This window comes from Lynx canadensis, chromosome A2 (genome assembly GCF_007474595.2).
Source record: "Lynx canadensis isolate LIC74 chromosome A2, mLynCan4.pri.v2, whole genome shotgun sequence".
In the NCBI taxonomy this organism is placed as follows: Eukaryota; Metazoa; Chordata; class Mammalia; order Carnivora; family Felidae; genus Lynx; species Lynx canadensis.
Genome location: NC_044304.2, coordinates 13307641 through 13334378, shown reverse-complemented (window position 1 = coordinate 13334378; position 26738 = coordinate 13307641). Strand labels below are relative to the sequence as shown.

Here is a 26738-nt window from a genome sequence, read left to right as displayed (position 1 = left end):
CTTTGTTCCCATGGCTCTGACCTCATGGCCTCCCGGGCGCCTGACCCTGACCGGCCCAGTTGCCCCCCCCCTCCCCGGGGACAGGGCTTCTCCGAGAATGGGCCTCCTCCTGGCCCACCTGGGCCTCAGTTTCCCCAGATGCTCTTCCAAGACAGACCCTCACCGTATGCTCCTCCGTCTCCCACGGTTCCGTGAACATTTTTTTTTTTTTTGTAGGTGAAAAATCACATGACATAAAAGTAACCAGTTTAAATTTTTTTTTTTCAACGTTTATTTATTTTTGGGACAGAGAGAGACAGAGCATGAACGGGGGAGGGGCAGAGAGAGAGGGAGACACAGAATCGGAAACAGGCTCCAGGCTCCGAGCCATCAGCCCAGAGCCTGACGCGGGGCTCGAACTCACGGACCGCGAGATCGTGACCTGGCTGAAGTCGGACGCTTAACCGACTGCGCCACCCAGGCGCCCCAAAAGTAACCAGTTTAAAATACACAGTTCAGTGGCATTTAGAGCATTCACTACGTTTTGCAACCGTCACCTCTGTCGAGTTCCAGAACGTTCTCCCCACCCCAAGGGGAAGCTCGTCCCCATTAGCAGTCACTCCCCAGCCCCCACCCCCCAGCCGCTGGCAAAACCACTAATCTTTCTGTCTCTTCGAATCTGCCTCCTCTGGACGTTTTATTTTTTATTTTTTATGTTTTATTTATTTATTTTTTTGCTCTGGACATTTTATATACATGGAATCATACAACACGTGGGCTGCTGCGTCTGGCTGTTTTCACTCAGCACGATGTGTTTGAGATTCATCCGCTTTGTAGCATGAATCAGTGCTTCTCCATGGACATCCTGGGCCTCTTTTGACAGTGGGGAGAGAGACTCAGAAAGTGAGACCCCCAGATGCCAAAGAAACAGACACGGAGAAGAGAAAACGCTTCGTCTGAAGGAAGCAAAGGGGCTCTTTAGGAGCCGGGACCCAGGGTGCCCTGAGACCAGAGTCTGGGAAACGGGGAGGTGGGCATTTGCTGCGGCGGGGGAGGGGGGGGTGCGGGGGGGGAGGGGTAAGGCACAGCAAACACTTCAGAATGACTTGTTGGGAGAGTGAACTCAGACATCCAAGAACCCTGGGCTCCCATTTGGCACCCGAGTGTCAGAAGTTGGCTAGAGAGGGCCAGAGACCGGGGCAAGGGCACAGAGCTGCCCCCTCATGAGGCTGGCACCCGGTGTCCTGCTTGGGTCTTTCTCGGGTCGGAAGAGACCCTGAGATCTAAGGCCCCGGGTCCGACTGGCCCCACGGGTGGCTTTGTGGCTGGGATGAGGCCACCATCACCGAGCTGACTTCCTGGGTTTCTCTTTCAGTTTGACTTATGCCAGGAGGGGCCATGACACCTAGCTTTTTTTTTTTTTAATCTTTTTAGCATTCTTTCTTGCTCAGCTTCAATGTGTTCCAGGGCGAGGACGGGGTGGCTGGGCCTCGCCAGCAACACAGAAGCTCATCCGGGGCTGCAGGCCTCTGCATGGACTTCATGGGGCAGTTGTTGACCAGGCTGGTCCCCCTCCTCCTGCTGCTACTTCCAGGGCAGGGCGGTGAGTGCTCCACCCTGACAAGGTGGCTCTTTGCTGGGAGACGTGTGCGTGAAAGGCCGCGGATCTGGGTTTCTGGGCTGGGTTCTGCGTCTCTGGGCCTCAGTCTTTCCCTCTCTCAAATGGGAGATCGCTGATCATAGCTTCCGGGGTCCAACTTGGGCATCCTCCCTCCGGTCTTGATTTCGTCTTCCGTGGAATGGGCCGAACCCCTGAATCTTTCCCACTCCCCAGAGTTCTGTGAGAAATGCTAAGAAAAGGATGGGGCGCCTGGGTGGCTCGGGCGGTTAAGCGCCTGACCTCGGCTCATGTCATGGTCTCACGGTTCGTGGGTTCGAGCCCCGTGTGGGCGTCTCTGCTGTCATCCAGAGCTGTCCCCCTCTCTCTCTGCCCTTCCCCCGCTCACGCCTCTGTCTCAAAAATAAATAAAACCTTTTAAATAAGTAAATAAATAAAAAGATGCTAAGAAAAGGGTAAAGAACAAATATGTATATAAGTGATATACAGGGTAACTGATCCTGTTTGTAGTACGTGGTATATTCCTACCTTATACATACTCATAGACTCTCTCCGTCTTGTGGAATCAGATGGGAAGGAGCCCAGACCCCTGCAGATGGCTGGGTTTGGCCTCTAATTCCGGTTCAGCTGTTGCTGCTGTGTGACCTCAGGCCACCCCTCTGCCTCTCTGTGCCTCAGTTTCCCTCTCTGGAAACAGCAGCGGCAGGGTTTCAGGGCCTTCAGGGGTGAGGCAGGGCTGGAGATCAGAGACGGGGAGGGGTCCGGGGGACCCTGGGGAGAGCAGCCTGAGAGGTTGACGCGTGGATGAACGAGCGGGTGGACGGATGGGCAGAAGACTGGACGTGTGGAGGGACGGCAGGGCGGGTGGGCGGATCCGTTTATGGGAACGTGGAGAGGTGGGTGGATGGTGACTTGGCGAGCCCCCGGCCTGAGCCCCTCTCCCACGCAGTTGAACTCTGGGAATGTCATGATCTCTCTGTTGCCTTCGCAGCCGAAGCCTGCGGCACGAGCGGGTGCTGTTTTCAGGACCCACCGTATCCGGATACAGACTCAGGTCTGGAACAGTTCTGCGCTGTGGGGAGAGGGCATGCGGGGCTCTGACTGGCCCATCCCTGGGGGCCGGTCCCTCAGCTCTCTCCTGCCCAGCCAAAGTTTGAGGCCGGCCTCAGGTCTTGGGAGTGACCAGACGGCCTGCTGTCCTATCCTCACCAAGCTCGGGCGTCCTGGATCGGTCGCTTGCCTCTCTGAGCCTCGTCTCCTCCCTCGCAGCGTCGCAGACTTGGTGTCTGTGTCTGTTCAGCGTGGGGGGGCTAAGCAGCCGTGAGACATTTTGGGGCTCCCCGGAGGCAGGCATTGCTGGAACATGTGTGCTTGCGATGCACCCCAGTAAGGGCCTGCCATTGAACAGGCTCTTCATCCGCTCTTTTGCGCGGGACATAGTCACTGAGCACCCACTCTGTGCGGACACAGTTCTAGGCATGAAAGACCCGGCCGTGACCCCGACTGCCAAACACGTACATGGACGGCATCCTAGGCTATGAGAAACCAGAGGAGGTGGGGGATGAAGGAAGGGGCTGTTTCAGGTTGCCTGGTGGTCAAGGAGGTGACCCTGAAGGAGAAACTGGAATGTCGAGATCTGGGGGGAAAGCATGCTAGGCAGCTGGCCCCGCGTGTGCAAAGGCCCTGTGGTGGGAGTAAGCTCGGTGTGTTTGAGGACTGGTGAGGAGTCCACTGGTGTGGCCGGAGGGGGGTGAGCACAGGAGACGGCAGGAGACAGGAGACAAGGGCACAGGGAGGGGGCTGGGAGCGGGTTCCTTAAATGTCACAAAGATTTACCCTGAGGGTGCGTCAGCAAGGAGGGGCCCCCTGCCGATTCTTGGTCCATTCCCAAACCTCTGGTATCTCCTCTAGGCTCGGCTTCAGGCCCCAAGGACCTGACCTGCTACCGGATATTCAGCGCCGGTTATGAATGCTCCTGGCGGTACGAGGGCCCCGCGGCTGGGGTCAGCCACTTCCTGAGGTGCTGGTGAGGACCCTGCCCCAGTTCCCAGACCCTCATTCATCATCCCACCCTGGCTCCCGCTCTCAGATGTGTGACCTTGTCAGGCTCCTTTCGGGAGGCTCAGTTTCTCACGTGAGAAGAGAGGGCTGGGACTCTCTATGTTGTGGCGGGGGTGGGAGGTGGGGGGGGTGCGTCCCTCTAGCCCCTCGTCCCCACCCTCTCACTCACTCGTCCATCCTCCCATCCATTCATTCCCATCTTCTTTCCTCCTGTGGCAGCCCATCTCGCGAGATTCCGGGACACACACACACACACACACACACACACACACACACACACACCCAACCCCTCGGTTCCAGGCTGATCCCCACGGAGTCCCCAGGCCGCGGAGGGGGAGCAAAGGGGGCAGAAGAAGATGCTGGGATGCGACTCACACCTTCTGCCGAGGCACCCTGGGGGTCCCGAGGACCCCCAGACTGAGCACCAGCACTCTCCCTCCCCAGCCTCAGGTCCGGGCGCTGTTGCTACTTTGCCGCGGGCTCGGCCACCAAGGTGCAGTTCTCCGACCAGGACGGCATATCTGTGCTGCAGGCTGTCACCCTCTGGGTCGAATCTCGAGCCGGGAACCGGACAGAGAAGTCACCCAAGGTCACCCTGATGCTTCATAGCTCAGGTCAGTACCCTGTTCTCCTCCTCCTCCTCCTCCTCCTCCCCGCGGCCCCTTCGTCACCCAGAGAAGCCTCCGGTCCCTGAGCCTGGACCTGGGGGGGATTCCGGCCAGCGGCTCGATAACGCCAGCTGTTTTCACATCACACGCTATCGTGAGACATGGCAGTTTTTTATGGCCCCCTCGCCAATCCCCAGCTGCCGGCCACTTAGGTGGCTTCTGGGTGAAAGCTGCTGGGACCCTGTTGGGTCTTCTATGTCTGTTTTCACGACTCAACCACATACACTTTGACATATCATTGCTGAGTTCCCACCGTGTGCTACCGCTGAGTCACAGGGACACGAGCGAGGCCACCAAAGTCTGCAGCTCGGAGCTGGGACTAGGGTGAGGTGAGAAGGGAGCCGCCTGGGGCACAACATTTCCAAGGGGTGCCCCAAACCTCGCTAGTCGATACAAACACTACGGTAATGCAAGATTTTTAAAAATCAAAATTCATGGGAAAAAAAATCCACGGTGAACAAAGTACCGCGTTTTAAAATATGGGGTCGGTTTTAAAATATCGCGTTTTTTTTTTTTTAATTTTTTTTTTCAACGTTTATTTGTTTTTGGGACAGAGAGAGACAGAGCATGAACGGGGGAGGGGCAGAGAGAGAGGGAGACACAGAATCGGAAACAGGCTCCAGGCTCCGAGCCATCAGCCCAGAGCCCGACGTGGGGCTCGAACTCACGGACCGCGAGATCGTGACCTGGCTGAAGTCGGACGCTTAACCGACTGCGCCACCCAGGCGCCCCTAAAATATTGCGTTTTAAAATATGCTCAGTCGGTTAAGCGTCCGACCCTTGATTTTGGCTCAGGTCATGATCTCACAGTCCTGAGATGGAGTCCTACGTCAGGCTCCGCGCTGGGCTGCCTAAGATTCTCTCTCTCCCTCTCTCTGCCCCTCCCCTGCTCATACTCTCTCTCTCAAAAACAAACAAACAAACAAAACCTCTCTAAACTTATAAATTAATTAGTTAATTAAAGACAGGATCCGACCATGTCTTTGTACACCCTTGCCTTTCTTGCTTCACTGTACTCGTGGCCCTGCCTCTCTCTGCCTTCGTGGAGCCCAGAATCAAGTGGGGGTGATGTACGAGGCATGATTATTACATACGAGGAGATACCGCTGGGAGGCCAGGGAGGCTTCGGCTCAAGCTGAGCCCGGAAGGATAAAAAAAAAAAAAGATCCAACAGGAATAAAGCGTAGAAAAGTGTGTTCCAGGTGGAGGACATGAGAGCGACGGCAAGTGCAAAGGCCCTGAGGTAGAATCAGGCATGGTGTGACCAAGGTGCAGAAAGAATGATAGACGTCTCTCTTTGGGTCAGGGTATAAAAAATTAGTAAGATTTCCCTAATCGTCCTCTAGAAAAATAGATTGCCAACGACCCTCCCCGTCACCAGCTTACAAAAGCGCCTGTCTCACTATAGCGTTGCTCTGAGGGGTATTGATATTTCCCTCCCAGGCTTAGACGGAGCATGTAAGGGTTTCCCCGATTCACATACTGGGGGCTTAGTCAGTTACCCTGGGCTGGGTGGGACGGATGTTCTGAAATTTTCAGGACCAGTAACTCACGCATATGCTGGCCCCCTCCCCAAACCCCATCTCTGCTTCCAGTTAAATACGACCCACCGCTGCTGGAAGACATCAAGGTGTCTGGCTCCGCGGGGCGGCTGCTCATGAAGTGGGAGACCCCAGCCCGCCAGGATGGCGCCGAGGTCCAGTTCCGGCACCGGACAGCCGGCAGCCTTTGGAAGCTGGTGAGTTTATTCCCCGGGCGGGGGGAGAACACAGGCCTCTCCCCGGGGCAGCTCCATCCCCCAAATCAGTTTCACCGTCTCTACACCCTTCCCCCCTCCTACCTGGCCTCCACTCTTGCCTTGTTTCTAGCCTCTGGAGTCTCCTTGACACCCAGCTCTCGTCGTGACCTCCCTCGCTCGCACACCTTCCATGGCTCCCTATTACCCTCAGGAGGGCATCCTTTCCTCGGCTGGCCCTAGGTACCCTCACCTGCCTCGTGCTTCCTCTGGTCCCCTCCTGAATGGCTGTTAGTCTCTGCTCATGCCCGGCATTTCCAGACTCTGCCTTTACCCATGCAGTCTTCTCCATCTGTATGCTTTCCTTTCTATCTGAGCACATGAGACTCCAGCCCACCTTCAGGGTCCAGCTCCAGGGCCGCCTCTCCAGGAAGCTGCCCTTCCACTTCCACTCCTCCCTTCCCTCCTCCTCCTCCTCCTCTTCCTCCTTTTCTTCTTCTTCTTTTTCTTCTTCTTCTTCTTCTTCTTCTTCTTCTTCTTCTTCTTCTTCTTCGATATAATTGACATATAACATTGTATTGGTTTCAGGTGTTCAACATACTTATTTGATATTTATATACATATTGTGAGATGATCACACGAAGTTATAAACCTTTTTTCTTGTCCTAAGACCTTTGGAAGATCTACTCTCCCAGGAACTTTCTTTTTTTTTTTTTTTAATTTTTTTTTTCAACATTTATTTATTTTTGGGACAGAGAGAGACAGAGCTTGAACGGGGGAGGGGCAGAGAGAGAGGGAGACACAGAATCGGAAACAGGCTCCGGGCTCTGAGCCATCAGCCCAGAGCCTGACACGGGGCTCGAACTCCCGGACCGCGAGATCGTGACCTGGCTGAAGTCGGACGCTTAACCGACTGCGCCACCCAGGCGCCCCTCCCAGGAGCTTCCAAATACACCACACCGTGTTATTATTGTTATTATTTTTTAAATAATAGTGCCAGCGGGGAGGGGCAGAGGGAGAGGGAGACACAGATGCCCAAGCAGACTCCGGGTTCTGAGCTGGCAGCCCAGAGCCTGACACGGGGCTCGAACTCACGAACTCGGAGATCATGCCTTGAGCCGACGGCGGCGGACGGGTCACCGACTGAGCCACCCAGGCGCCCCCATCAGGCAGTATTATTAGCTACAGTCACCGAGCTGGACATGACATCCCCAGGACTGACTTCTTTCACAAATGAAGTTTGTCCCTTCTGACCACCTTCACCCGTGTCACGCACCGCCCACCCCTGCCTCTGGCAACCACCAATCAGTTCTCTGTATCCACACGTTTCCGGGTGGTTTTGCTCTAGATTCCACGTGGGTGAGAGATCCTTTTACACTTAGCATAATACACTCCCCCATTCATGTCGTCACAGACGGCAAGATTTCCTTCTTGTACGGCTGAGTGATCGTCCATTGTATATATACCACCTGATTTTGTTTTTGTTTTTGTTTTTGTTTTCATTCATCCATCGTCGGACCCTTAGGTTGTTTCTCTGTATGACTTTTTTGGACCTTCATTCATTCTTTGGCTACCCTCTGCCGCCCCTGCTGTTCCCCCCCCCCCCCCCCGGGGCAGAGCCAGCTGGGCCTGCCAGAAATCTCAGCCCTTGCTTAGCGCCCAGGAAGTCTCTAGTCTGGGGGGCACCTGGGTGGCTCCGTCGGTTAAGCGTCCCAACACTTTGATCTCAGCTCAGGTCACGATCTCATCTCACGGTTTGTGGGATCTCCGCTGACAGCATGGAGGCTGTTGGGGATTTTCTCTCTCCCTCTCTCTCTCTGTCCCTGCCCTGCTCGTGCTCTCTCCATCTCTCTCTGTCTTTCTCTCAAAATAAATAAACCTAAAAAAAAGAAGAAGAAGAATCCCCTAGTTTGGGAGAGACAGAGACCTCCAGCCTCTGAATTATGGCGTCTCCTCCTCCCTCAGACTGGGAGCATCTTGAGGTCAGGGAGCCGCCTCAGCGTCAGCCCCGCCATCCCTCCCAATGTTGGGCCCCTCTGAGTCTCTGTTATGCCATCGGGTCCACGGAATCAGTCAGAGGCAGTGGTATGGGGCCTCTGATGGCGAAAGGCGTGTCTCTCTGTTTTATTTCCAGCCCCCTGAGCACCTTAGCAGAGGAGGGAACTGAAGCTTGGGATGTTGGGGGACTCTCAGCATCACACCGGGAAGTGTGGGCCAGGCTGTGTCCTAAAATCTGGCTTTCCTGACCCCCAACACCATAGACATACAGGTTTTGCCACCTAAAGTAATTTTTGTTAAGATTTTTTTTTTCTTTTCTTTTTTTTTTTTTTTTTTTTGAGAGAGAGAGAGAGAGAGAGAGCGCAAGCAGGGGAGGGGCAGAGAGAGAGAGCAAGACACAGAGTCTGAAGGCAGGCTCTAAGCTCTGAGCTGTCAGCAGAGATCCCGATGCGGGGCTCGAACCTACGAACCGCGAGATCGTGAACTGAGCCGAAATTAAGAGTTGGACGCTTAACCAACTGAGCCACCCTGGCGCCCCTGCCTCCTGAAATCTTTTCAGTAAACTTGTAATTCTAGAAGAATCTTAGATTCTCCGTAAAGTTTCCAGGAAGCCGACAACTCCCACAGAAACTCCACCCAGCTTCCCCACATGTTAATATCTCACATTCTTGAGTGTGTTTGTTTGCAACCGAGATGGATGTTGGCATATTGCTATGAATTAAATTGCAGAGGTCACTCGCTTTTCCACGAATGTCCTCTTTTATTTCTGGTTATTTATTTATTTATTTATTTTAACAAACATCCTCTTTCTGTTCCTGGCTCCGACCCAAGCTCCCACATTGCACGTAAAATCATTGTTTAATTAGAAATTTTTTTTTAACGTTTATTTATTTTTGAGACCGAGAGAGACAGAGCATGAACAGGGGAGGGTCAGAGAGAGAGGGAGACACAGAATCGGAAGCAGGTTCCAGGCTCCGAGCTGTCAGCACAGAGCCCGACGCGGGGCTCGAACTCACGGACCGTGAGATCATGACCTGAGCCGAAGTCGGACGCTTAACCGACTGAGCCACTCAGGTGCCCCTAAAATAATTGTTTACAATGAAAAGAGCTAGTATTTCTCAACACCGAAATGGTCACAGGTTCATTCATATGTGTGTGTGTGTGTGTGTGTGTGTATATATGTATATATGTGTATATATATGTATATATTATATATATGTGTATGTGTATATGTATATGTATATATATGTATATATGTATGTGTATATGTATATATACGTATATATACATATATATGTGTATATACGTATATATACATATATATGTATATGTATATATATGTATATATGTGTATATATATATTTATGTATATATATGATCTTGTCCTAGGGCCACTGTGGACGTCAGGATGATGCTGGCTTCGGTGAGAATAATATAACAACAGCTGCAGCAAGCTAGCATTAATTGAGCACCCACTGGGTGCCAGGCCCAGTGCTAAATTCTCTGTGTGCTTCCTGGCCCACCCTGTAGTTCAGTGTTGGATTATTCCCAGTTCACAGGTGAGGAAACAGCCTGGGGGGTGAGAAGCCATTGATCAGGGGCACATCCCCATGGGTGGCCTTGCCCCTGACCTAGGGCAGGGGCAGAATGGGTGATCTTTTTTTTTTAAATTTTTTATTTATTTTATTTTTTTTAACGTTTATTTATTTTTGAGACAGAGAGAGACAAAGCACGAACGGGGGAGGGTCAGAGAGAGGGAGACACAGAATCTGAAACAGGCTCCAGGCTCTGAGCTGTCAGCACAGAGTCAGACGTGGAGCTCGAACTCATGGACCGCGAGATCATGACCTGAGCCCAAGTCGGCCGCTTAACCGACTGAGCCACCCAGGCACCCCAGAAGAATGGGTGATCTTGAAGCTCCAAGGGGACAGGCCCTGGCCTATTCCCGCAGTGTCCCTAGGGCCCAGCACACAGCTGGCACTCAATAAGTGTATGACGACTGGGGCGCCCGGGTGGCTTAGTCGGTTAAGCATCTGACTCCAGCTCAGGTCATGATCTCGCGGTTCGTGGGTTCGAGCCCCGCGTCGGGCTCTGTGCTGACCGCTCAGAGCCTGGGGCCTGCTTCCGGTTCTGTGTCTCCCTCTCTCTCTGCCCCTCCCCCCACACTTGTGCTCTGTCTTAAAAAACAAACGTTAAAAAATTTAAAAAAAAAAAAGCGTATGACGGCTAAGTGCCAAGTGCCAAGCCCCGGGGCACCCCCAGGTGTGGGACAGCCCTTCAGCTTGATGTCTGACCTGTTTCTTGCCAGAGTCATGCCTCTGCCCCCTGCAGATGGACGCAGCCCAGGAATTCCAGCTGCGGAGGCGGCGGCTCAGGCCGGGAGCCCCAGGAGATCCCTGGAGTGGCTGGAGCAGCTCCGTGTGTGTCCCGCCTGGTGAGAGCACCTAGAGTCACAGGAACCAGGGCAGGCAGTAGAAATTCGGCAGCGGAGGGGCGCCTGGGTGGCTCAGTCGGTGGAACGTCCGACTTCGGCTCAGTCACGAGCTCATGGTTCTTGAGTCTGAGCCCCGCGTCGGGCTCTGTGCTGATGGCTCAGAGCCCGGAGCCTGCTTCGGATTCCGGATTCTGTGTCTCCCTCCCTGTCTCTGCCCCTGCTCATGCTCTGTCTCTCTCGCTCTCAAAAATAAATAAACATTTAAAAAAAAAAGAAGAAGAAGAAGAATTCGGCAGTGGGCCTTGGAAATAAGGCGGCGGGTGTCAGTAAACAGGCGACGGGAGAAATCAGTGGAAATGAGTAAAAGGGGGCAGAACGGTGAGCGAGTTTCACGTCGTCAAATGTGGGGAATCCATCATCTGAAAAGAAACATTTCTCAGTCGTTCTCTTCTTCCGAGGTGTTTCGTTGCTTTTCTCTTTTCAAGCCACCCAGGGCGCTGACAGGGGAAAATGGCTGTGTCACAAAGACGTACTTTGCCAAATGACACAGGAAGCTGGAGTTTGGGCAGCTCTAGAGTGGCGACGGGGTCCAAGAGGGAGGGAAGAATGAGGCCACTGGCAACATTTGCTCCTGGCCTTGTGATCTGGGGTCTCCTCCTGCCCAAGTGCATTATCTGCCGGAAAACAACTCCAAGAGTTATTTTCAGACTTTAAAAAGAAAAAAGTGTGGTAAAAAGCCCATCATATATAAAATGTACCATTTTAGCCATTTCAAAGTGTAGTTTTCTAGCGTTAAGTATAGTCACGTTGTTGGAGACTAGATCTCCATGTTTTCAGATTTTGCAAACTAACATCCCATGGGAATCCTGTGTTTCAAGGCGGGGCGGGGGGGGGTCCCCATCGGGGGTCTGTGGGTGGCGGCGGGCAAGGGAACGCCCCCAGCGTCACTGTCTTGCCCGTCCCATTCATTGCAGAACGTCTCCCACAGCCCAGCTGGAGGTTCTCGGTGGGGGCACTCCGCCCCGACGGGAAGAGGCAGGTGACTCTGGATGGGCAGGTAATGGGCCGGTACAGGGCTGTAGGGTGGCCTGGGATGGGCAGAAGGAGACAAGAAAGAGGCTGGAGTCGGGGCACGAGTAGGACATGGGGAGGAGCCATGGAGGTGGCAAGGACCGTGGGTTTAACTCTGCAGGGTAATTGGGAGCAATGGAGGGTATGTGAGCAGAGGAGGGATATGGCGGGGTTCAGGTGTTCGTAGACTTCCCCTGGCTGCCAGGTAGGGGCCAGATTGTGAGGGGCTGGGGTGCAAACGGGCAGGCCAGGGGTCGGCCATGTCCATCTAGATGGGAGATAATAAACAACCCGTTAAGAGCAGTCTAATTAACCCCCATTTTACAGGGAAGGAAACTGAGGCACAGAGGGAAACTCTCCTGGCCAAGTCAGGGTGCAAAACCACCAAATGTTGCGCCGCCTGGCTTCACCATAATTAACGCGGCCAGCTCCCTAACAGGCTGTCACAGTAAAGGCTGCAGTAAAGCTCTTTCACTTCCTGGCTTTCCTCTCATTCGAATTCCTTTTCTTAGGAAAAATTTCCAGGCTTTTCCAAAGATGGAAAAAAAAAAAAAACACCAAAAAAAACCCCCAGAAAACGAAAACATTTTTTTCCCTGGCTCTCTGTGAGTTTCGCCCAATTATTTCCCCCTCAGACCAACATGCACCGGACGTGAATGGCTATTTTCCAGCCGCCCTGGCAGCACGGAGGGTTTCTTTTTGGGGGACAGGGGGCGGGGGCTGGTTGTGTTGTTTTGTTTTAATTTTTGGCACAGGCCCTGGCCCATGGATGAGTCTGCCCGGGGGCCGCACCCTGGGGATGATGACCGGGGTCAGGCCTCCGCAAGCCTCTCACACTCCCCACAGCTGCCCCAGCTTGACCTTCCAGAAGGCTGCCTCAGGTCCAAGTCTGGCGGGGAGGTGACCTACCGTGTCCACCTGCACATGCTGTCCTGCCCGTGTAAGCCCAAGGCCACAAAGACCTTGCAGCTGAGAAGGTTCATCAATATCTCCGGCGCCGCCTATGACCTGGCTGTCGTCTCCCAGAATCGCTTCGGCCCGGGCCCCAACCAGACGTGGCACATTCCTGCCCATGCCCACACCCACCCAGGTGTCTCCTCTGGCCGGGGAGGGCTGCGGGAGGGCCTCTGGGATCTGAGAACCTACTCTGAGCCTCCGCCAGGCAGGGGGGCCGGGGTAGGGGGGGAGCGGGGAGGCAGGTGAGGCACAAAGTGAAGGGGGTGTCAAATTTAAGAACGTGTCAAAATCAACTAATTAGGGCATGTCATGTTACAACGCAGTATTTAAAGCAAACGCGCAAACAACAAAACTCTAGCTGGCAAAGTACAGCCCAGACCAACCACCTGTTTTTGTAAATAAACTTGTACGGGGACCAGGGTGAGATCAGGGTGTGGTGGGCGAGGCGGGCACAGGATTGATCCTATCTTCACTTAAAATCTTGATATCTGGGGCGCCTGGGTGGCTTAGTCATGAAGCATCTGACTTCGGCTCAGGTCATGATCTCACGGGTTCGTGAGTTCGAGTTCCGCAGCAGGGGAGCTCCAGCCCCGCTTCGGGGGAGCCCCGCTTCTCCCTCTGTCTTCCTGTCTCTCCCTCTCTCTCGCTTGCGCCCCCCCCCAGCATAAAATAAAAATCTTGATGTTCATTATGTATACATATACATAATTAAATATGTACATGTATTTATACGTATGATGAAACAAATCAAGATTTATATTTATGTATACGGGCACGTATGCGCACACACATATTTTATTGAGGTGAAATTCGCGTAGCAACACCAGCCACTTTAACAGGTGCGATTCAGTGGCATTTAGGACATTCGCAGTGATGCGCAACCATCACCTCTGTTCGGTTCCAGAACATTTCTATCACCCTCAAAGGGAGACCCCGTGCCCATCAGCCGTCACTCCCCATCCCCCTTCTCCCCAGCCCTCGGCAACCACTAACCCGCTTTCTGTCTCTATAGATTTCACGGAAACGGGGTCACACACCACGTGGCCTCTTGTATCTGGCTTCTTTCACCAGCATAACGTTTTCCAAGTTCATCCACGTTTCCTTTTTATGACCGAGGAACATTCTATCGCGTGGCCGGGACCCCGGCGCATCGACCTGTTCATCCGCGGATGAACACTTGGGCTGTTTCCACCTTTTGGCGATTGTAAACTGTGCCCATCGCATACTTTTCCGTTCATGTTTTGACTTCTTTAGCTTTATTTATATTTTATTTTATTTTTAATGTTTTATTGACTTATTTTTAAGAGAGAGAGAAAGAGAGAGCACGAGTGGGGGAGGGGCAGAGAGAGAGGGAGACACAGAATCTGAAGCAGGTTCCAGGCTTTGAGCTGACAGCACAGAGCCCGATCTGGGGCTCGAACCCACGAACCGTGAGATCATGACCCCAGCCGGACGCTTAAACGACTGAGCCACCCAGGTGCCCCTTGATTTTTTTTTTTTTTTAATATCGCATTTAAAACAACATTTACCTTGACGACTGAGTTCTTCAGCGCCTCACATTTTGTGCCCGATCGTTGCCTCACTCACACCCCGGTCCCGGCCCCACCGAGCCACCCTGCAACCCTGTGAGCACAGGGCTGTTACCATGATGCCCATTTCAGAGATGAGACGACTGAGGCTCAGATGGGTGAAGCCGCTCGCACAGCAGCGAGCCAGTCAGCTCCCGGCCTGGTTTGGGTCATGGCCCCGCTGTGTGACCTTGGGTCAGTGGCTCTCCCTCCCTGAGCCTCCGAGTCTGTGTTAGTGGGGTGATCACGGTCCCCCTTGGTAGCGAAGGATATAGCAAAGCCCTCACACGGGCCCGGCGCATATAGTCGGCGCTCAATACGTGCTAGTTGTGGACCCCGGAATTAGAAGTCGTGCCCACCTCCCCAAGGTTGTTGCAGACGCCCTTGCGGGAGGGAGTGGGAGAGATGAGCCGGGAGCTGAGTGGATGTGTCCTTGTGCCCAGGCCAGGAGGCCCATCCGGCACCACACCCACCCGTCACTGGGTGAGGCAGGAGGTGGGTGGCCAGACATCTGCTGGAACAAGAGATGCTCCCGGGCTGGCGGGGCGGGAAGGGGAGGGGTGCGCATGCGTGTGTGTGTGTGTGCGCGCGCGTACAGGCGTCGCGGACGGTGGGCGTCTTAGCAGGGAACTCATGGTCAGACCTGGAAACGACCGAACTTATTCAAACAGCCCCTGGGCCCGGCTCCCAGCCCGGTGGCCCCCAGTGTGAGGACACAGAGCCAGGCGCAGATACCCGCGGCCCCGAGGGGTTAGGGTTTGGCCAGAGGATGGCACGGGGCTACGGGAGCCTTGGACTGGCGGGAGAAGGGGGCACCTGTTCTCACGTGGCTCTCTCCGCTCCTTCCAAAACCAGGGGTTCTGAATATCAGCGCCGGCGCCAACGGGACCATCATGCGTTGGCCAGCCTGGGCCCCGGACATGACCTACTGCATCGAGTGGCAGCCCCGGGGCCAGGACAGGAGCCTGACCACCTGCACCCTGACTCCACCCCAGGATCGGGACCCTACTGGAATGGGTACCGTAATGCCCCGCCTCTGCCTCTGCCTTAGAGCTCCTGGTCGGGTCAGACCTCTAGGGGCCGTGCGTGTGCGGTGTGTGAGGCCGAGAGAGGCCTGGCTGCTTACCCGACGTCCCCCAGAGGTGGGAGCCAGGCTGAGACTTGGACCCTCCCCCCCATGCAGGTCGGGAGCTCCCTGCCAGGATCCTGGGGCATCAGGGCTTACTTAGCCCTGGGCAGATCGCGCCCCAGTAGGTAATGAGTCTCACATCCCAGGGTGCCTGTTAAACGTTCACCCGTGCCAGAGAAGGTGCAGCTAGCAAGATACTGGTGGCGAATTTAATGAGGCCTCCGGAGGAAAACGGGGAGGGCTCATGGCCCCCGCAACCTCGCGTCTTCCCTCCCGCTCCCTACCCTGGGCCTGGCCTCCGCCAGGAACCTCAGCCTCAGACTGGCCCGTGAGGAGTCCGCAGACTGGGGAGACAGAGCTGGGGACAGGCACACCAGGCCCTGTAGAGGAAGGGCTGGGGCTGGAGGGGGGCGGGGACGGGCTGTGGGGGGATAAGGAAGGGATCCTGGAAGAGGGGACATTGGTGCGAGGGTTTTGAAGCATGAGCAGGAGCGCTCTCTGGGAGTTCCCGGCACGAGGCACAGCCAGCGCCGAGATGTGGAGGGAAATACAACCTGTTTACTGGCCTGGCCGGGGCCAATCCTTCCAGCAACCTACAGCTGGAGCAGGGCATCCGGGGCGCTGGAGCAGAAGATGTGTTACCGCATCACGATCTTCGCGTCCGCACACCCACAGAAGCCCACCTCGTGGTCCACGGTCTTGTCCACCTACCACTTCGGGGGCCACGGTGAGTAGCCCAGACCTACGGGGTGGTCCCTCCGGAGGGCTTGGTAGCGGCCTTGGGCGTGAGGAGGAGGGAAAGAACATTCAGGGGCACTTACTCCGGGCCAGGCCTTGGCCAGAAGCCAGACACGCAGAAGGGGGTTCCTGTAGACGCCCCGAGCGGCCTCGCCCCATTTTATAGATTCAATGAAGTGAGGCGCAGAGAAGAGAAATGGTGGCGCCTGGTCGGGGAGCCAGGACTCGAACCCAGGCCCGCCCGACTCTGCCGCCAAGGTCACCCGCGTGGGTCTCTGCGCGGGGCCAGGCTGGGCACGCGGGAAGGAAGGGTTCAGCCGGTACTCCTGGAACTGACCATGGCCGCGGTTGCAGCCCCGGGGGCCGGAAGCCCACAACACGTGCTGGTGAAAAGGCTTAGCCAGGACTCCGTGACGGTGGAGTGGGCACCCTCCGTGCTGAGCGCTTGCCCTGGCGTCCTGAAGGAGTACGTCGTGCTCTGCCAGGAGAAGGATGGAGGCCAGATGTCCAGTACGTGAGGCAGCGCGGGTCTGGCTGCGGGGAGAAGGGGTCTGGGATTGAGGTCTGCCTGGCTGCGGGACCCCGAGCACCTCGCTGCCCCTCTCTGGGCCTTGGTTTTCCCGCCCATAACCCAGGAGATGGGCTCCGAGTCTCGACGGCCCTTTCCGGGCCCCCAGGGGGCAGCAGCCGTGTGCCCACAACATACCCCGTGTGTGAGTGGCAGCCCCTCCTGTGAATCAGCAGCTGTCCCCATTTCACAGATGGGAACACTGAGGCCTGGAGCGGGATTCCCGCCCAAGGGTTAAGGAAGCCTGGACTTGGGCTCAGTCAGGTGCCCCTTCTCGCCCCTTAGGAGGGGAAGAAGTGAGAACACGCCGGGCAAGTCTCACTAGGGCCCCCCTCTTCCACGCGGGGAACACAGCCTTTCCGATACGGCCTCACACCCCCCACCTCCTGCAGCAACGGGCCGGGCCAGCGAGACCTGCCTCTTCGTGTCTTGCCTTCCCACCAAGCACCTAGCACTCACCGGTCAAGGCACAGATGCCCCGGGGGCAGGGGGGACACCCAGGTATCAAAGACACCTGCCATCAGCCTGGCCACCCATTGCTTAGAGGGGGTAAATGAGGCCGAGTGGGGTTCGGTGGCTTATTCGGGGCGGCGTAGCTGGCAGCGGCCATTACCGAAAACCCATCTGCCAAAAGTCAGGTTGCTGAAGATTAGCGCACGAACCACCCGTTGGCCACATTTACCCGTTCTCCCCAAATTCCGTTTGAAGAATATTCTGTCTTGAATATACACAAAGAATATCGACTGAGGCTTCTAGGAGTTTTTTTCTTCTTGATAACGGCCGACAGCGGTATTCTCATCGTGAGGATTTTTATGGAGGGCTTTATTTTATTTTTTTTAAGATTTTTATTTATTTTGAGAGAGAGAGAGAGCACAAGCTGGGGAGGGGCAGGGAGAGAGAGAGAGACAGACTGGGAAGCAGGCTCCAGGCTCTGAGCTGTCGGCACAGAGCCCGACATGGGGCTCGGACTCACAGACCGCGAGATTCATGACCTGAGCCGAAGTCGGAGGCTCAAACGACTGAGCCCCCCGGGCGCCCCGAAAAAGTGTTTTTAAGGAGGAGAGGGAGGAAACCACGCGGATATCTGGGGAAAGGGTGAACAAAGTAGAGGAGGGGGGGGACTGTCCGTGCAAAGGCCCTGAGGTGTAACAGAACCTGGCGTCTCTAAGGAGCTTGGAGGAAAAGGCAGGTGGGTCTGGTCAGGGGACGGAGCAAGGAGCCTGCAGAGGTCAGGATTTGAGAAAAATAGCACCATTCACTAAATATTTTGGTGACGAAGATTCCTCCCAATAAGCCGAGGTGCGTGGGTGCATTAAGAGTTTTCAGCAAAACGCCTTGAGTCCCCATTGCCACTCCTAGGGTGTCGCTGCCCAGCCAGGCCCCGGGCATCCCATCGCCCGATGGGAGTAAAGGCAGTCTAGGAACCCGCGCCTGCCTCCTTCCCACAGAGCTGTCTGTGAAGCCCACGGAGACCGAGGTCACCCTTGGTGGCCTTCGGGCTGGCACAGCCTACACCGTCCAGGTTCGAGCAGACACAGTGACGCTGCAGGGCGCCTGGAGCCAACCCCAGCCATTCAGCTTCGGTGAGTAGGAGGGCAGGGCCTGGGTATTTACCCAGCATGCACTGCCCCGGCCCAAGCCTCCCCCAGCCGCCCCGCCCTGGGCCTGCCCCTGCCCCCAGTGCATCACCCTCAGGAGGAAGTCCCACCTCACTCTGTTCCCACCTCTTCTTGCGGTTTTTCCCTTCCGGAACCTTCTCTCACACTCCTGTTGCCTTGCCTGTGCAGGCGCCTCTGCCCGGAATGTCTGTGCTTCCCGCTAACTCCTTTCCATCCTCCAAAACTCAGCTCATAAGCTTCCTCCTCCAGGAAGCCTTCCACGCTTTCCTCTGGGTGCCCACCCCGCCCCCTGCCCCCCTAGCTGTTACTGCCCTTCCTTCCTGGCCTGAGATCTTGGGAGTGGGTGAGGGAGGGTGTCTGTGTCCCAGGCTCTGTCCCACCACCCCCCCCCTCCAGCCTGGGGGCTCCAGGGGAGGTAGAGGGGGCAGGGGGCTATTTATGGAGTGAGTGAATGTGAATGAATGAGTGTCTCTCTTATCGCAAAGATAAGGAGGCGGGCTCCGTTGTCCTGGGGTGTGTGGCTGGAAGAGATTTGGAAATCAAATTGATCCCTGTTCCTGCCATAGTCGCTGCCTGTTGTCCTTACGGTGAAATCTGGTCCCAAGAGAACCAGGCAGTCAGTCCTTGCGTGGGGTGGCAGGTCTGGGTCCAGGGGAGCAACCACATGGGCACAACCTGAGGGCACTTGGAGCCACAGTGTCCTGGGCGCGGCGGGCCAGGCCTTTGTCCCGCAGACACAGGGCAAGTGGGTTCCCCGGTCTCTGGCTTCACGTATGAGGAAACTGAGGCACAGAGGCACCCATGGCATGCCATGGTCAGCAGCGAGTTGACGGAGGGTCCAGCCCTCCCACCTCCCTTCCCGGTAAGAGGCGGGAGGTGTCCCTCCCCCAACCCAACCTCTCCCACTCCCAGAAGTCCAGGTTTCCCAGTTCGATTTGTCCGTACTCCTCGCATCTCTGGGGAGCTTCCTGAGCATCCTTCTCCTGGGCGTCCTTGGGTACCTCGGCCTGAACAGGTAACTTACACCATCTCCCCCAGATGGTCCATAATGGCAATAGTACGTATTGGTGCCCAGTTTACAGATGAGGAAACTGAGGCTCAGAGAGTCAGGTCCAAAGGATCCAGCGGTGGGGGCTGAGCTGGGATTTGAAACAAAGTCTGTCAGATGCCCGCCTTCCCCCCCCCCCCCGCCCCAGTCCACATCATTTCTCCCTTTATAACCTAGTGGAGATGAACAAAATAAGACAGAACAATGAAAAAGTAAGAACGGATAGAAACACTGCTCCTCCGACCAGCTCCCTTCCCTCCCCAGGGCTGCGCGGTATCTGTGCCCGCCTCTGCCCACACCCTGTGCCAGCACCGTGGTCGAGTTCCATAGCAGCCAGGGGAAGCAGGTAAGGGCACTCCTTTTCTAATTTAAGGTCTTATTTATTGGGTCTATGCTCTGGGCTGGCGTTCTACAGAGTAATGGCCATGCCTTCACTCATTTTATTCTCCCCTAACCACTGACACAGGGATTCCAAAAACCCGTCCTATTTCGCACACTGACAAGCAGAGGCCCAGAGAGGAACCTCCTGTGGGTCATTTCCTAGCAGCAGAAACAACAACAGAAGAACCCAGTGTGGGTGGGGGTGGGGGTGGGGGTAAGGGGAGGATTCCCTGGATGGTGGTCTTCAGGCATGGCTAGATCTAGGAATCCCGACACTGAACATCCATTTGTCTGGGCTGCTGTTCTGCCCGCAGTCTTCCCTCCCAGCCAGGCTCAGCCTTTCCCCAGTGGAAGCAGGTGCCGTTTTCCCCGTTCGCTTCAGCAAAAGTCTCAGGGCCATCACTGATTGGCCCAGCTTGGGCCACATGCTCATGGAATCAGGGGCTAGAGTGCTCTGATTGGCTGGGCCAGGTCACATGTCCATCACTCAAATTGGGGTGGAGACACTGCCCTGCCTGCCCAATCACATCAACAGTGAGAAGAGGAACAATTTCCCAAAGAGAAATGGGGGGGCCGGGGAGGACTTCCCAAGGGGATGCCGAATGGGGGGGGGAGGTCACTGATTGAGAGCTGATCCTCGCATTGGTCTCAGGAATTTAGAGAATTAAGCCAGCAGGAGCACGATTCACTCCCTGTGTGGATAGGAAATAGGGCGCTGCCCACAGCCTCGGGCCCACCCTTCCTATCTAGGCTTGGCAGTGGACAAGCCCGGCAGACTTCCCAGAGGAGGTGTACCGAAAAGAGGCCCTGGTGGTGAACGCGTCCTGGGAAAAAGGTGAGGGAACGGACCCGGACACGCCCGGGCATCTCAAGGAGAAGACACGGCTGCTTCAGGGCACTCCTGAGCTGGCCTTGGACGCGGAGCTGCCCTCGGAGGACAGGAGACAGGTGCGAGGACACCCTGAGGCTCAGACTCCGGAGCCGGGAAGGCAGGATGGTCTGGAGGGCAGCCCTGCCCAGGCGGCTGGACTCTCGCTGCTCTTGGGAGACCTAATACAGACTCCCGTATTCAGTGGCCCTTCGCACACCGGCCTGGAGGCCTGAGGGACAGAGGAGAAAGTCGTCCTTCAGGCAGGAAGCCTGAAGACAGCCGGTTATTAAGCAAACGTTGCATACCCAGCTTATTCTGTCTAGACACTCCCGCGATGTCCTGAACCCCCACAACCACCTCGAGAGGTGCATGGCTGTTCTATCTTACAGACACGGCCACTGAGGCTCAGAGAGGGCAAGTGGCTAGGCTGAAGCTACAAAGCACTGGTGGGAGTCAGACCTGGGCCAGGTGACCCGGACCCCGTTTCCACCCTCGAGGCTCTGATGCCACCGCCCTCCCCGCCCCCCCCCCCCACTGACTCTGTCTAGCAAGTCTTGCAACATGTCCTCTGGTGGGAACTCTAGAAAGCGCCAGAAAATGGAAGCTGCTCCCCCCCCCAAGACATCCATGGGGGAAGGGACAGAACTTTTCGGTGTTGAATAGGCTGGAGGGGGGTGGGGGGGGGGGCTCATGCTGATCCTAGGACCCGAGGCTGGACGTCTTGTCCCAAGAGCACTTGATGGGGAGTCTGGGCACAGAGTTCCTGCGGGGGCTGCAGGGTGTCCAGGCTCTGAGGAGCTAGTGGTGGGGAAAACAAGGGGGGGGGGGGCTCTAATCATTCTGAAGGAAGTGATGGCCCCTCCTCAGCCTCAGTCTCCTCCCCTGTAGAATGGGGGTGAGGATAATACTGAACTCACAGAGCTGTGGGGTGGGGGAGGGAGCTTATGGCTGAATAAAGGAGCCTTCCGTTTTAATAAATGAGACACAACTGGGTGATCACTCCGAACTCTACCAGATCAGGACTGGGCAAGGGGAGGGACAGCCCGAGGGGAAGCGGGTCCCCTGAAATCAGGAGCCATGGTTCCTTCCCCCAGCTCCACCCCTCTTAGGGGTCGATTCGCCCTCCGCCCAGGGTCAGCGCTTGGGGTTCCTCCTTTCTCTTCGCCCTCAACGCTCCGCAGCCCCCCCCCCCCACCAACGCCCCATTCGGACCCCGAATCTGCCCTCTTTCCGTCCCTCCCCACCCGAGCTCCGCCCGTCGTCTCGGATTCCCCCCGTGGCCACCAGGTGGCAACACCAGCCCGTGTCTCTCAGCCCTCGCGGGCCTCCCCTGCCCCCTCCCCGCCCCTCCCCTGCCACGGAGTTTGCAAAACAGACTTTAACGGTTTTAAGGGAGGGCGGGGAGGGGGAAGGGGAGGAGATTAGAACCCAGAACCCCTGGATTTTGTGGCAAAAGGACAGGAAGCTTCTGGGGCAGAAAGGTCTGGCTCCATAACGCCCCGGGGAGGGGAGAGGCTCAGGCCCCGCCCCCTGGGGGGCGCCCCAGTTTTCCATCTATGCATCTAGACGGGAGAACAGAAGCCTTGCCCCCCCACCCCCACCCCGTGCTCCAGCTGCGAGAGACGGGTCACCGTTGTGCGCATGCTCCCTCCCGTGGATGTGCCACCTCCCATCCAGGCATGCCTTCCCTTGCGAATCCGTGCTCCTCCTTCCTTGGTGGCAAGACCAAGTGGGCAGACAGCAAGGGATGCCGGGTCAGCGGCCTCATAAAAAAGACCAGAGGGACCTGGGCCGCAGCTCAAAGCTACCTTCTCAAGTCCAGAACCCGATACCCACCCCTACCCCTCACAGTGAAGCCTCCAGGTAACTAAACGCCCCCATAGGGGCTGCCCCAGTCCTGGACCCACCCTGTTTGGTGGCCCCAGGAGGTAACAAACCCATACCGAGGCACAGCCTCCCTGGGTCCAAGGAGTAGGAGTTGGACATTTATTGAGCACCATCTGGAATTTTCTTGCTGTAGAATGGGGAGAGTGGACACCCTGCTTCCACAGGGTGGGGGGGTGGGGGATGGGGAAGGCTGAAACTGCCTTGGGAGAGAAGCTTTCAGGGAGGACAGCAGCCCAGTGAGATGGCTCCCTTGTCTCTGGATCCAGCCATGCCTGAAACCCACCACCTTGGGATTTTTTTTTTTTTTTTTTTTTTCCTCCATCAGGTTCCCTTTTTGTTGACTTTGAGTTCCCTTTTTGTACTTTGAGTTGTTTCCGCTGCTAGGAAATGACCTATAGGAGGTGCCTCTCTGGGTTTCTGTTTGCCTGTGTGTATAATAGGAAAGGGTTCAGAGCACTGGTTTGGGGTCCCTACCTCACTGGGTTGGACCACCCTGCTTAGCAGAGCCCCAGCCCGGTGTTTATTGAGCGCCCAGTGTGTACTCGTTATTCCGGGGTCCTCCGAATGTCCAGCCCTCAGCTCCTCCCAGCAGCTCTGGCAGTCGGGACTGTAGTAGACCCCGTTTCACATCTGTATTCATCCGTTGATTTGCGAAGTCCGCGTTGAGCACCTACTGTGTGCCAAGCCCTATCCTGCGCAGGTCAGAATTGGTTCTGTCACCAGGGGCTTCTGGCGCGGTGGGGAAGGCAGATGGTCACGTGATCGTCACGCAGGGACTTATAATAAACCCGACACAGTGAGGGCGACTAGTGAAAGTGTGAACAGTGGGTAAGGGAGGGCTTCCTGGGAGCAGTGATACCAGGGTCAAGTGGTGAAGAGAGGCCAGCCAGCACAACGGAGAGAGCAAAGGCCCTGAGGCAGGCGTGGTTGATGGGGGAGTGGGGGCGTGCGGGGGCCGTGGGGATAGAAGTTACTGCCTCCTGGGGCCTATGGGTTTTACTCTCAGGCTGGGGGATGGTGTCCTGGAGCAGGATGGTTGAGACCTGATGCGTGAGTCCTGCTACTGTTCAGAGGAACAGAAAACTCAGCCTTGCTGGCCTCAGCGTCCTGGTCTGGAAAATGGATAAGGTGGCCTCTCCAGAGCCCTTGGCCCCCTCTTGCTCCCTCTCCTCTGTCTCTGTCTCTCTTGATCTGACTCCCTTTCATCATGGCTTCCGCCTCGAGTCAGGAAGCATGTCTCCATCAGGGAGATAGGCTGCCTCAGTTTACCTCCCCAGATCCCTCCCTCCTCTTTCTCCAGGGGCCTCTGCGCTTGGTCAGGAAGAGATGTTGTCTCTCTGTCTCCTCCCTTGAACCAGGATGGGGCTGAGGTTATCAGCGGCCCCCGAGGACCCTGGGCCGTAGGGATGACGCAGGACAGCCGTGGCCAGGCCGCTGGCGCTTAACCGCCCTCACCCTGCAGACGCCAGGCCCTTGGCCCTTCCCCCAGCTGTGTGCCTTTGTTCCTTCCTCCTTTTTTTGTTTGTCAATGCTTTTTTTTTTTTTTTAAGAGATGTCCACACACCATACAGATCACCCTTGTAAAACGAACAATTAATTCCGTGGTGCTTGGTGCCTTCGCAATACTGCGCGATCGTCACCTTTGTCTAATTCCAGAACATTTCCATCACCTCCAAAGGAAACCTTGTGCCCGTGAGCGGTCACTCCCCCTCCCCTCCCCCGCCCTCCCCCAGCCCCCCGGCTCTCTGTCTTCCCGCCAATCTGCTCTCTGTCTCTCTATGGATCTGTCTCTTTGGACATTTCATATAAACGGGATCATACGACGCGTGGCCTCCCGTGTGTGTTCTTCAGCGAAAGAAACTCAGCATAAATGTCTCAGAGCTTCATCCGTGTTGTAGCGTGTGTCCGAACTCCATTCCTTTACAATGGCTGAGTAATATTCCATCGCTGGACGTTATCCCCGTGTATTTATTCACTCACCTTCCTTCCTTCCGTCCTTCCTTCCTTCCTTCCTTCCATTCCTCTCCCCTTCCTTCCTTCCTTCCTTCCTTCCATTCCTCTCCCCTTCCTTCCTTCCTTCCTTCCTTCCATCCATTCCTCTCCCCTTCCTTCCTTCCTTCCTTCCTTCCTTTCATTCCTCTCCCCTTCCTTCCTTCCTTCCTTCCTTCCTCCCTTTCATTCCTCTCTCCCTCCCTCCTTTCTTTCTTTCATTTGTTCTTTCTTTCTTTCTTTCTTTCTGCGCTTTTTCATGTGCTTATTGGCCATTTATAGACCTTCTTCGGAGAAACATCTATTTGAATGCTTTCCATATTTTTTTTCATAATTGAGTTTTCATTGGTTGTTCTGAGGGTCAGTACACACAATTCAGTTTGTACACAATTCTTAGTATGTACTGAAAATCTAAAAAAATCACGTGGTTGTGGTTCTCTTCGAAAAGTTGTTCCAGTGACCCTCCAGCTTAAAATTCGGAGGCACGTTTTCCTTAACAGGATATCAAGTACCAATATCTTCAAATGTTGACAGGCTGTCACATTAAGTCCCTCCTTTCCTTATTTTTTAATCGGGCTATTTGTTTCCTTTTGAGTTGTAAGAGTGCTTCATATATTCTTGATATCGATCCCTTGTCAGATACAAGATTTGCAGATAATTCTCCTTCCATTCTGTGGGTTGCCTTTTCAACTTTCTTTTTAGAATTTTTTAAAATGTTTATTCAGTTTTGAAAGACAGAGAGAGAGACAGAGCACAAGCGGGGGGGGGGGGGCGGACACAGAACCTGAAGCAAGCTCCAGGCTGTCAACACGGGGCTCGAACTCACAAACCACAAGATCATGACCTGAGCCAAAGTCGCATGCTTAACCGACTGAGCCACCCAGGCGCCCCTGCCTTTTCAACTTCCTTAGGAATGACCTTGGTCAATTTTTGTTGTTTTTCTTTTTAATTTGATGGAGACCAATTTACGTATTCCTTTGGTTGCTTGTGATTAGGTGTCATAGCTAAGAATTCTCCCGGCCTTCCAGGCACTTGTCCCATCCTCCTGCCCCCAGCCTCTCCCTCGGGTCCTGGCCGGAACACCCCCCACCCCACTGGGGTTGGGGCGTCTGCGCCCTGCCCTCGTTCCCTCAACTGGGAGGCCTCTTGGGCCCGCACCCTGCAGCCTCCATCAATGTTTAATAACGAACAGAGCGCACGGAACCTTGGCAAGGACGCGGGAAACCCCGCCCGGAGCCACCTGCCCGCATCCAGCGAGGGGGCCCCCGTGGCCACAGATGGGGGCCGCGACCAGGTTTGGTGGGGGGGGGGGGGGGGCAGGGGGAGAGGAAAACGGAACTGGCTGACCGCCTTGGGGGGGCAAGGGCGGTGATCGCTCCCTGAGTCCTCCCCACCCTGGGCCTGGCTCTGCTCCTGGCTCCCCGCCAGCCCTGGGCTGACCCTGCCGGCGGGAACCGCCTGTTACGCGGCCTGCTGCTCCGGGGGCCGAAGCCAAAACACCCAGGAGGAGGGAACAAAAACACTCCGGGAGGGCTGGTGGGGGAAGGGGGCTGTCGGCGGATGCGCCTTGGGGTTGGGGGCTGGGCGGGGGGGGGGGGTGAGGGGGGGGTCACCCAGGCAACCGACAGACGTCTCACGCACCCGCACCCGGGCTGTCCCGGCTCTGCTCCCAGCCTAGCTGTGCAGCCTGGGGGGGGGGGGGGCTCTCTGAGCCTCAGTTTCTCCATCGGTGAAATGGGGGTAGTTAGTCCTCCCTCGGGGTTGTGAGAGTGGAGAGCGAGCAGAGTGAAGCTGTCGCTAACATCATCCACAACGGTATGTTTTTTTATTTTATTTTATTTTTTTCAATGTTTATTTATTTTTGGGACAGAGAGAGACAGAGCATGAACGGGGGAGGGGCAGAGAGAGAGGGAGACACAGAATCGGAAACAGGCTCCAGGCTCTGAGCCATCAGCCCAGAGCCTGACGCGGGGCTCGAACTCACGGACCGCGAGATCGTGACCTGGCTGAAGTCGGACGCTTAACCGACTGCGCCACCCAGGCGCCCCCGGTATGTTTTTTTAAAGTGTGTTTATTTGTTGAAGTTTATTTATTTATTTACTTTGGGGCGGGAGGGGCAGAGAGAGAAAATCTTAAAAAAAAAAAAACATTTTTTAAGAATGTTTCTTCATTTTTGAAAGAGCGAGACAGAGCACAAGCAGGGGTGGGGCGGAGAGAGAAAGGGGGACACAGAATCTGAAACGGGCCCCAGGCTCTGAGCTGCCAGCACAGGGCCCGGAGCGGGGCTCGAACTCACGAAACCGCGAGATCATGGGCTGAGCCAAAATCAAGAGCTGGACGCTTAACCGACCGAGCCACCCAGATGCCCCTCAAACACCATAATATTAAAGTCATGGTTTGCTCAACAGCACACAGAGAT

At 55.6% G+C, this 26738-nt stretch overlaps 1 protein-coding gene and 1 non-coding gene across 6 annotated transcripts; both read left to right on the top strand.

Annotated features, from left to right (window-relative positions):
* The first annotated feature begins 1359 nt into the window (after nucleotides 1-1359).
* IL12RB1 (interleukin 12 receptor subunit beta 1) lies at nucleotides 1360-21442 on the top strand. Of its 5 annotated transcripts, none has more exons than XM_030304410.1 (16): nucleotides 1360-1582; nucleotides 2589-2651; nucleotides 3509-3623; nucleotides 4103-4272; nucleotides 5922-6064; nucleotides 9449-9482; nucleotides 10368-10493; nucleotides 11468-11550; nucleotides 12411-12654; nucleotides 14945-15106; nucleotides 15808-15945; nucleotides 16311-16466; nucleotides 17973-18107; nucleotides 19056-19158; nucleotides 19456-19537; nucleotides 20323-21442. In XM_030304410.1, the coding sequence occupies exons 1-16, from the start codon at nucleotides 1513-1515 to the stop codon at nucleotides 20674-20676; spliced, it is 2178 nt and encodes a 725-aa protein (XP_030160270.1). In that variant the 5' UTR covers nucleotides 1360-1512; the 3' UTR covers nucleotides 20677-21442. The 5 variants fall into 5 exon arrangements, with proteins under 5 accessions (XP_030160270.1, XP_030160276.1, XP_030160257.1 ...); XM_030304397.1 differs by having other exon boundaries at nucleotides 1495-1582; nucleotides 2143-2651; XM_030304416.1 differs by lacking the exon at nucleotides 2589-2651.
* TRNAW-CCA lies at nucleotides 10066-10150 on the top strand. Its single transcript has one exon. It is a non-coding gene; the product is annotated as a tRNA-Trp (tRNA).
* Nucleotides 21443-26738: the final 5296 nt, after the last annotated feature.

What these genes read in the sequence shown, in the direction of transcription:
- IL12RB1 (XM_030304397.1), top strand. Translation starts at nt 2,402, where the DNA reads ATGAACGAGCGGGTGGACGGATGGGCAGAAGACTGGACGTGTGGAGGG. An exon ending in GTATCCGGATACAGACTCAG is followed by an intron (nt 2,652 to 3,508) that starts GTCTGGAACAGT and finishes TATCTCCTCTAG; the next exon opens with GCTCGGCTTCAGGCCCCAAG. An exon ending in TCAGGATGATGCTGGCTTCG is followed by an intron (nt 9,483 to 10,367) that starts GTGAGAATAATA and finishes GTTTCTTGCCAG; the next exon opens with AGTCATGCCTCTGCCCCCTG.